The sequence below is a fragment of the Bactrocera neohumeralis genome, chromosome 3, assembly GCF_024586455.1.
Source record: "Bactrocera neohumeralis isolate Rockhampton chromosome 3, APGP_CSIRO_Bneo_wtdbg2-racon-allhic-juicebox.fasta_v2, whole genome shotgun sequence".
Taxonomy (NCBI): Eukaryota; Metazoa; Arthropoda; class Insecta; order Diptera; family Tephritidae; genus Bactrocera; species Bactrocera neohumeralis.
The window spans coordinates 5,549,983-5,560,684 of record NC_065920.1 but is presented as its reverse complement, the minus strand read 5'-3'; the positions used below and the strand labels follow the sequence as shown (position 1 = coordinate 5,560,684).

Sequence of the window (10,702 nt, the reverse complement as noted above, 5' to 3'; positions counted from 1 at the left end):
GGTAGTGTCGAGACTTTGTCTACTTCAATAAAGACCAAAATTAGCTATCTACGTGCGACACGTGTACACATACATACATATGTCAAAAAGTGTCTCTCATTGCATTTTTGCCTCGCTTCGAACGAATTAGTTTACGTGCTAACGCTGATAAGCAACTGTAGCAAAGTCGGAGTGAAGTAATTAACGCTCTCTTGTTGATTCGAACCATACTTTGATTATACTACAGCTGTTCTTACTTGAATGTCGTTCTGCTAGTGAGATGTCGTTTGTCATAAACGCGATCTTACTTTCTTTGCTTTCCTTTCGATTCGTCCGCAAAACGTCACTCGAAGCACGAGCCTCGGCTTTCGATCATTCCGCAGGTTATGCGTATATTCATGCGCGTCTTTTTAATTTATTTCATGTCTATAAGTCTATTGTTCCAATATACCGCTAGGTGCTATTGAGGCGATGTGATCCTTATTTCTAAACATGGATCCAGGGGCCTTAATCCTACGCCTACAGACCGCTTTACAGTCTATTAGAAGGTGTTCTGGTGTTTCAGACTCCAAGTCGCAGAACCGGCAATTTGCACAAGCAGCTAGGCCCGTGTTAAATAAATGCTTCTTGAGCTTGCTATGGCCAGTGTAGAAGGCGACAAGTAGCCTGAGTTTTTCCCTTGCGAGATTGATTACATACCTATAACATACCACATGCCATAACCTTTTGAGGTTGTAACCACCCATTGACCACTTTGCATGGCGCAGGCCTGGAGTTATGGCCAATGCCTCTCCCTACCCAATGCTTCATTATTACGTAGCAGCTCCTTTATGATGTGGGGCCAACCGCTATGAAAGGTTCCGGTCCTACCATGTTGGTGGATGCTGCAGAACGTGGATAACTGAGTATCAAATATGATAGCACTACAGCTCTGAGTTATATTTGGCGACCAAATTAGCAAGCTTTTGCTATTGTAAATAAACATAGTGATAGAAATTCTAGCTTCACTTTTCGATGAGTTTTTCGCGTTTAATGCCTAACTGTTAAGTACACAAACCAAAACTAGTAGAGGTATGTGTGACGTATATAAATTTACATATTTTTGACAATTAGAGCAATAAAAGAACTTGCTTTATGAATTTATTTGATGAATTTTGAATTTTCTTACGGAAAGTGCTAATTTTTTTGCAAAAGTCGTTCAAGCACAAAACTCATTTCTCATAATCAAAGAGTATAATTTTATTAAAATATCTGTTATATCTAATATATTGCTTATCCGTAAGTACATAGTATTTAAAATGGAAGCAAAACTTACTCGCTACTTTTAAAGAATTAATATCACTTACAAAATGGACGTGATGTTTTACAGTGCTTGATTAAATCAAATCAATATCTCGAACCAATACAAAAAATCGTTATTAGTCAGTACTTTTTGGGATTTACATCGATAATTTACTTTGTAAAATCCTACTTAAGTACTAAGTCAGTTGTTTAATACTTTCTCAATGATGTTTACGTTGCTAGTTCAATTGATATCTTCTCCCTTTTCCTTCATTCTTTTAAAACTAAATAAATTACTAACTTTAAGTACATGAGTATGTGATTAACGTCAACACGCCAAAATATGAGTCATCGATGATTCTCACTGAATTTGCAATAGAAAAAAATATTGAAAAATTTAATTATTTAAATATATGCTATGAAATTGCTTAGCTGAACCGCAGCTTCTATTATATTTAGGGAAATTTCAGCGATTATTATAGTCATAGATTTTCAACGGGTTTTCGCATTATCATCATGCTCACGATCAGTTACACGCTGAGCATTTGTGCGATTACTGTTTACGGCAAGGTGCCATCACTACCGTTCACTATTGCGATTTTCAAATATAGATACTTTTTCAATAATTACTTCAAATATGCAAAAAAAAATTTAGTATTGCTATTACAATACCGAAACTGTGAAGACCACTGTTCGATCGATGAAGATCAAATTTGTGCATCGCTAGAAGTTTCAGCATAAACAAAAAATGTTTGCACTAAGTTTTGAATATTGAATATAAATTACTTTGCCTTAATACAATTTCGACAACAACCACAACTCCCACGTATGTTAGATAGGATCAAAACGCACGCACACTGCCATTTGGTTTCTCCGAAACAGGCGTCACGGCGAGCGCCTGATTATCATATGAGTATTCACCCGTCACAGTTGTTGACGGAGTGCTGTTCTCCGCCGGATAGCGCGTACTCACTGGTGTAGTCAATGTCATAACCGAACCTTCGGCACCTAAAAAAAGGAGAAAGGTAATTATAGAAAAGAATTCAAATGAAAATTTCTAATCTCTCTACCTGTCACACTGTAGATCTGCGATGGCGCCCGCTCCATAGCGCCATTTATGGCCATCACATTCGGTATTGTGGCACCGATGACCATGTCTTTGCTGTTCACTCCAGCGCCGGCTGCTTCATGGTGTTTATGCAGCTTCTTTAGCAGCAGCGCACAGAAACGTTTGCGTCGCAGCCAGCATATACATTTGTACATGTATCGTGCAGCGATGAGCGTGAGCAGCACGATCAGCAGGATCAGTATGGTATTTTGCTGTTCGTGTATGCTGTGTATTTCGGCTTTGAGCGGATCGTATATTTTGTAATCTGAAGGAGATGAGTTGATAAATAAAGTGAATGTTAGTATGTATGGAGATACCAAAGGGAACAAAAATAGTTTTCAAATGAATTAGTGCTAAGTTGGTAGGACTGTCCTTAATTACTATGCCAAATATGAGCGCGATCTGTTAATCAGTTTGTTTATAATAGCTGCTTAAGTCGGCACACCTCACCTGAGTAGTGCGCTATCATTTTAACATTGGATAAAAATATCGGAGAAAGATTTTGATCCAAATTTCGTATTTCTAACCGAACTTCGTGTGTGGAATCGTTGCGAATGTTGGAAAGGCTTACAGGGATTCAGTTTTATCAAAAGCACAAGTCTATGAGTGGTAAAAAACCTTCAAATAAGGTCGAGAGATCATTGAAAAGATACCCCGTTCTGGACGACTTCCGACCTCTGATGAAAATATTAAAAAAGGAAGTAGATGGCGCTTGAAAATCGTCAGGCAAGATTCAGAGAGATGGCAAAATAGCTTGATATCTCTCGCGCGTCCGTTCGAATGGTTTTGGTGGATATTTTGGGTATGAAACGCGTTCTTGCTTGACTCGCCCCGATTAATCTACATTTTTAATTCAAAAAGATTACCGAACAGGTCTCTTTGGACATGCTTGATCGTGCGAATTCCAATTCCACATTCATGTTGAGCATTATAACTGCCGATGAGACATGGGTTTATGGGTTTAACATTCAAATAAGTCAGCAATCATCGGCATGAAGGCAAAAAACGAGCCGAAATGATGATTTTCGATATTCGCGGTTTGGTGCATCATGAATTTGTTCCGGAGGGACAGAGGGTCAGTAAGGAGTTCTATTTGGGCGTATTGGGGCGTTCGCGTGAGAACATCTGTCGAAAACGCCCAGAATTTTGGAAGAATAATTCACGAATTAAAGCGTTGATAATCGAACCACGATAACCGCTATCGAATTTAAATCCAAAAATGCAATAAATACCATCGATCAACCACTAAATTCAGCAGATTTGGATCCGTGACATTTTCTCGTGTTCCCCAAACTGAAATTGCCGCTTCGTGAAACCCGTTTTTATTTGATCGAAGAGATAACACAAAATTAGTGGAAGGCGATCTCAAAAAGTGCTTATGAAAAGTGGGTGGTCATCTTTGAAGACACCAAATAAATATTGATGAATAATTAAATATTTTGCTTGCTATACAAACTGACCGACCAAAATCAAGTCCTTGTATTGAAAACTATTTATTATAAAAAATGGAGTCAATTGGGCCAAACTTCGGATTTAGGATCACCATCGGTCGCATTGGGTTTTCTGAAAAAGTTCTAAGTTGCCTCCAGTTTCCACCATAATATCAACAGTTTTTTTTCAATAACTCTAATATATATTTAAATGAGCCTGAAAACGTTAAAGTTGATTGCTTTTGCCTAACTCCCCGTTTAAATTAAATTTAGACGATTTTACGACTCAAGACTTTTCCACTCCCTTATACCATCTACAGTTTAAGAAATGGTACTATTTTTCAAAATCAGCAATTATTTAGAACTGCTGCTAAGTTCAACTCAGCTTCTACTATATATTTATAAAAACGACTTCCGATTTTTCACACCTGTAAACTTCGCTTCCTCACTTTGCTGCACTTGCAAATTCTTTCGTCATGATGTCATTTGCTCTACCGGTTTGGCGCATGGTTTTTTTTATTGTTTTGTTAACAGATAACGTCAGCCGTTGCACACAATGAAAAGTCAGTTATTAAATTAAAAATAATAGTAGCTGTAATTGTTTTAAAATACAAATGCAAATTGCAATTTACACACTCCCAAAGCTCTTCTGAAGAGTGTTCTGCGAAGCGTTGTCGTGAAATCATAGAAAAAAGGTCGCACAATTTTGCTTCAAAAAGCATGTTTGCATGTATTTATAAAGCACACCTATCCACTATATACAAGTATGTTTGCTTTGTTTATTTGTTGTTTATTCATGCACTTGCATTTACCTATGACTTTTTGTTGTTAACGGCAGCTCAAATTGCATTGCACGCCAGGCGGCAATTTGTTTGCTTTAGAACTTATTTTTCCACTATTTTTTATTTTATTTATATAATTTTTTATCAAGCCGCATTATTTGATTTGCGCTGCAATAAGAAAATTGATACAATGAAATGTGAATTTTTTCACGTATTAAATTTAATTAGATTATAAGGCATTATGCACGAAATTTAACGCTAATTACCTCGAGATTTCATAGGAATAAGTTTTAGTTGTCAAAAAAAAAAGTTACCTTGTTAAATTAAAAAGTTTTCCAAATAAGGACTTGAGTTTGATGGATCAGTTTGTATGGCAACTATATGCTGTAGTTGTCCGATATTGGCGTTTTCGACAAATAAGCAACTTTTTGAGGAGAAAAGCACAAAGAATGAAAAATTTCAGATTGACATCTAAAAAACCTAGTACCTCAGTTTTTCAGATGTCAATCTGAAATTTTTCATTCGCAAATATAGAGACGAACGGACTGACGGACAAATAGGCGGATTGACAGGCAGAGTGTGCAGAAGACTCTGAACACGTACTCTATCATTGCCCTCGGTTCAATTGAAAAGCTGAAAAGTACACCTGGAGGTAGTCTCACGGGGGAAAATTTGACTGCACTTATGTGCGAGTCCTCTATAAACTGGAAAGCTGTCAGCGAAGCGGTAGCTCTAATTATGACAAGACCTAGACATTTACAACAGATTAGGCGTCAATCAGTCCGTACAATAGAGGAGACTTAAATGTCTTCTTTTCTCCCATGAAGTAATGCTTAATCCAGTGGTCAGTGGGATAGACATGAGATGGGAGCAGGTTAGTGCAATAAGAGCTCCCTTGGATTTGCCAAGCGTTCGAGACAAGCAAATCGAAAATCGGTAACAATTTTTCAAAGGGAACGACACCACTAGCGAGTTCTCAGGCGCATGCGCAATTGTATTGCCCTACTTTGCCTTTTTTTTCAGACCAAAAAATATTACCGTAATCTTTTGGTTTCGTGCAGCGTCCATACAATTATTCATATTATGTCATTCAAAATTATGAAACTGATCAAAAATCTGTAAAACAAAACTGGACAAAATTGAAGAGAACTAATATACTTTCTTCTGACTACTGAAACTAAAATACATTGCAAGATTTAGCGTGGATACTTCCACATTTAGAAACTCATAAAAACTTTAACACGAATTTCTGGTAACGGTCTCGGATAACTAACATGTAACTTAACCGGTAGTTGACTTTCAAGGAAGCATCCATTTATTTTTTGTATCCTCATCAACACGCTAACTTAGTTTTGCTTTCACATAAATATTTTTTGAAATAACAGCAGCGCTTGAAGAAAGCGAAATGAAATGGTAACTCCTTAACGATCATTACTGCGTCCACCCCTTTTTTACACCATCGAATACATATGTAGGTATGTACCATATAGTATATGATATTACCGAAGGTGGTATGACTGATCTTAAACGCTAGTTAAAACCTTAGGATACATAAATTAAGGATCAATCTTTCACACAGTCGAGATGGGAGATCTTCAATGCCTCAAAATCTTCAAACTTTAAAGAAAATTGACAGCTGAGTTTCTATCCAGCTTTAAAGGAACCAAATTTAAAACATTATTATTTCCACATATGTAAGTCCACTTACCGGCACATTCCCTTGCACAGGTGTCTGCATGGAAATTTTGCGATTCCGGATTACAGATGTATTCACATTGATCACAGCCTTCGAGGAAGTTCGAGCAGTACTCTTCAACTGGTCTACAAATCTTGCCATGACAATCCTTGCTGGCAGCCGTTTTGCCACCCGAAGCTGCCTTGGCGACGGCCAACGAAGTCGGCAGCAGCAGTGAGGCAAAGCGCAATGCCAGCGCACTGGCACTACAACCGAAAGGCATGTCGGCAGCACGAGTTTATTTATGTTCGCGTTTTATTCGCTTTTACTATGCTTTTTTCTCACTCAAGTGTATTTCCGTTGTGGGTTGTTGGTTTCTCATGTACTTTTTTGTATACTTTTATTTGATTTCTCTATTTATTTTACTTTATCTGTTTTATGGCAATATTATTTTGCAACTTTTCTAAAATGGCAACGAAAACAGCTTTTACGATTTGTTTACTCGCACCTTAACAGCCAACAAATAATTATTAAAAGAAGTAAAATGTGTTGTTGTGCGGCCTGTCACGAAGTCAACTTGCACACTTACAAATGTAAGTGTTTTTTCTTTTCAGTTTTTTCTGTAAGTTTGTTGTTGTTTTTGTATTCTGTTACGTGCACGCGGCAACTGGTTAGTAGAGAAATGTGTAAGTGGTTAATTGGTTGGCTGTTAAACAGCTTGTTCGGGCCGTTGTTGGTTGATAGCAAACCGGCAAAGATGTCGATGACTCATATGCAATGATCAGTGAGTGGCGAGCATTCTGAAGGTCTGTACACACGCATGGCGCATAAAAACAATGCTATGCTGCGGTTTTACCAATTGGGAGGTGGTTTTGTATATGCTATATATAGGTAAGTATGTAGTACAATTCTAAGAGCATGTTTAGGTATGTTTGTGAAAGGCTGAACGGATTTATGTGTAAATTAGATATTTCGGGTGCTCTAAAATCTATTTTTGCAAATTTGTATGGTTTGAAAAATATTTTGAAGCTTCTTTTGAAAAGAGTGCAACTTGATCGGTTACTAGGTAATGGTATTGTAAGCAAAAAAAAATTCTGTATTAGAGCTGTTAACAGTGTTAGGTGATATCAAGAAGATTATAAAAAAATATTAAGAAGGTTTTGCTAGTAAATTTTGAGAATTTCTTAGGCATTTTCCATTTCTTCTTAATAAATTTCTCAGATTAAAATGATTTTGGATTTCATGGTAGAGTAGGACTGTAGAAAGATCGATTAATTACGATCGAAAAATGATTTCATCGAAATTCTTATTGCTTCTGAAACACTTAGTAATCTTAAGGGCTACAAGTAAGAAGTTAGTTACATATTTTTCATACTTCTAGCTTAATTGCATGCATCAAATCTTCTCTAAGGAGAGTAGAACTGTGGTTAGTATTTATTTTTATGAACATTTGGATGATAAATTTGATAAAGAAGTCAAAAAGATGTTGTTGTAGTTACTGTTAATAGAATTTCGAAATAGTATGTTTTGTGTGTTCAAAAAACGATAAAGTCACCAGGGGCGGATCCACCGGGATCCATCATATATATCCAAAACATATTCTGCGAAGAAAAGTACTTTGAGTGGTAGGTACAAAATTTCATGGTTCGATCACAAAAAAAAAAATTTAAAGAAATTATTTTCTTAAAATAATAAATTATTAAGATCTTTAAAATTTAGCTATTTATAAAGCACATTTCCTCACTCAGAAGCACGTTTACTTCGAAACCCATTCAAATATATATACATTTGTGTGATATGTATAGATTTTCAGCGAGATGAGGTGAGTCCAATTAGTCATATCCGTCTGTCTGTCTATCTCATTTTTGAGATATCAATCTGAAATTTCGAGTACGTGCTTTTCTTCTCAAGAAACTGCTCACTTAACGAAACCACCGATATCGGACCACTATAGGGCATAGCCGCCATACAAACACTTTATTTCTTATATGGAATTTTGTTTGGCGAGATATTTTAGCAAAATTTGGCATGAATTATTTTCCAAGGCAACACTACAATCTCTGAATATATTGTTCAGAGCCTGCCATTACATGACATTGCTGCTTAAAATCAAGTTTTAGTATGGGAATTTTTTATTTATGAAGAGTATTTTAGTGCAACTGAAATTTAAGTTTATTTTATTTGTTTTGAATATAATTATACCGAAATTGTAAACTTAGTACATTTTAAATTTTTAATTAATTATTTCATTTTCACTTATACATTTTACATAATTAATTTTTCCACCTTCACGCACCACTGGCTACTTTACATCGCGCATTTACGCAAAGCAGAAACTGGTTTAAGCGGTTAATGGCGAGCTCAAACGCACTGCCAATACACTTAGCCAACTTGCTTGTACACATAGGACCACTTTTCAAGTTGGAATTCACTAATTCAGAGTAAAATAAAACTTGCGCATTTCAATTTATTTTTCGGTTAGATTTTAAATCTTTTAATTTTTCAAATTAATTATTTCTTTTATTAAATTATTTTTATTTAGGTAATTAAAATTAGTGGTTGCTAAAATTTCTGTCCACACATATATTTACACACTCACATATTGCACGCACTTTATTTACCCGCTACTAGTGCCCACTTTGAGCCAAGCTCAGCCAACAACTAAAGGTGTCGTATTTAAACAACAAAACTTCACTTCTCTACCGACTTTTGTTGGTTGTGTGAAAACATACATACATATCTACGAATCTTACGAGTGTAGCGCTCAACGATCGCTTGTTGTTTTTTTTTTATTTTAATGTGGTTTACTAATACAAACACATATGCGCAATTGAGTACCCTGTAGGAAATCAATCAACTGGCATAAAACGTGAAATGATCTGCTCACCAAAGTGTTCTCTCAGTAAATCCATTGACTAATGCGATGTGCAATAAGTGGCGCCGTCTTGTTGAAACCAAATGAAATCACGAGCTTCAATTTCAGGCATTAAATAATCGGTTATCATGGCGCGATAACGGTCGCCATTGATGGTTACGTTTTCTCTCAATTTTGCAAAAATGTGGACTGATGTTTCCATCGACCCACAAACCACATCAAACCATTTTTTTTTCTGGATGAAATGTCAGCTCTTGAAGCTCTTCAGGTTGCTCTTCGTCCAAAATGCGGCAATTTTGCTTGTTTACATACCCATTGAGCCCGAAATGGGCCTCATTGCTGAACAAAATATGGCTCGAAAGCATTGGATCTTCTTGGAACTTTTCAAGAGCCCTTAGAGCGAAGCGATGTCGCTTGCAAAGGCCGAGCGGTTCCAGTTCGCGCACAAGCTGCATTTTGTACTCTTCGTTTCATACGTCAGTCCGTGTTGCTTCGAACGGCGTCGAATCGACTCTCCACTGTCTTCGTGTACACTCTCAGCTACGGCTGATATACCATATGTTCTTCACTGTGTGCTGGACGGGGTTTATTCGGCTGAATATTATCCAATAATGAATGCTTGGGCTCCAGATGGGTGAAGGTGTTGTCAATAGTACGCTCAGTAGGTCGATTATGTTGACCATAAGAAAACTGAACAAAAAAACCTGACAGTTGGATACGACTCTCGAGTTATCTGTCTAAAAAGGCTATTGAAAAAGTCCTTTACTTGATTAAAAACATTACTATTAGAACACATATTTACGCATAAATAATATTATTTCACTGAACAATAAATAATCATAAAAAATATTATGAAATCTTTCCTACTAAGTGCTTGTAACTAACATTCATTACTTCTCCTCTGCATTTCCTAAAGAGCATCTATGCATTTGACGTTTGTTTGTCAACAACAATAGTCAGGCAATACAATCGGTTTGCTGCCAATTCTGTCGTTAAACGAGAGTCTACGGCCTTTAACGGCCAAGTGTTTCATACATATGTTGGTATGCTGTTGTTTATAGGTAGGTAAATGTCTACTTGAAACGTCAATGCGTTTGAGTAACTTTCATTCGTTTGAGTTAGTTTTGAGCTCAGAGAGAATTTTATTGAAAAAATCTGTATATACATATGTATATATGTATGTACTGAGACTACCTTATTGACTACCTGTTGCTTAGTGCATAGCAAAAGAGTGAAGTACTTTGAAAAGACAACAAGTTGACTCACTCAATTTCAGTTGAAAGTTAGTTAGTGTCATTGCTAGATTTTATTATTTGTATGTAATAAAAGGCGGAAGAAATTGATAGGACTTTTCTGAGAAATTATTAAATTACATACATATTTTAAATAACTTATAAATAACTTAACAAGTGATTTTTTTTACTTCAAATTCTTGTGAATACACGAGCATCTACAAGTATGATATGAGTAGTTACAAATGTAGAGGAGTTGGCTGTATGCCTCCTTTCACTCAAAACTGGTTTTCTTTAAAAAACAATGCAAATGAGTTTAAAACCATGCACAATATATACA

At 36.2% G+C, this 10,702-nt stretch overlaps 1 protein-coding gene across 12 annotated transcripts; it reads right to left on the bottom strand.

Annotated features, from left to right (window-relative positions):
* Window positions 1-1,193: 1,193 nt before the first annotated feature.
* Window positions 1,194-8,917, bottom strand: LOC126752487 (protein grindelwald). Of its 12 annotated transcripts, none has more exons than XM_050463308.1 (4): window positions 8,855-8,917; window positions 6,289-6,763; window positions 2,331-2,633; window positions 1,194-2,268 (listed from the first exon to the last, which is right to left on the bottom strand). In XM_050463308.1, the coding sequence occupies exons 2-4, from the start codon at window positions 6,536-6,538 to the stop codon at window positions 2,102-2,104; spliced, it is 720 nt and encodes a 239-aa protein (XP_050319265.1). In that variant the 5' UTR covers window positions 6,539-6,763; window positions 8,855-8,917; the 3' UTR covers window positions 1,194-2,101. The 12 variants fall into 12 exon arrangements, with proteins under 12 accessions (XP_050319265.1, XP_050319272.1, XP_050319273.1 ...); XM_050463315.1 differs by having other exon boundaries at window positions 6,289-6,718; window positions 8,877-8,917; XM_050463316.1 differs by having other exon boundaries at window positions 6,289-6,718; window positions 8,868-8,909.
* Window positions 8,918-10,702: the final 1,785 nt, after the last annotated feature.

Excerpts from the sequence above, each read along its gene's own strand:
- LOC126752487 (XM_050463308.1), bottom strand. The coding sequence starts at position 6,538 with ATGCCTTTCGGTTGTAGTGCCAGTGCGCTGGCATTGCGCTTTGCCTCA. Across the intron at positions 2,634-6,288 it reads CTGTGCAAGGGAATGTGCCG|ATTACAAAATATACGATCCG; the intron begins GTAAGTGGACTT and ends CATCTCCTTCAG. Across the intron at positions 2,269-2,330 it reads GCAGATCTACAGTGTGACAG|GTGCCGAAGGTTCGGTTATG; the intron begins GTAGAGAGATTA and ends TCCTTTTTTTAG.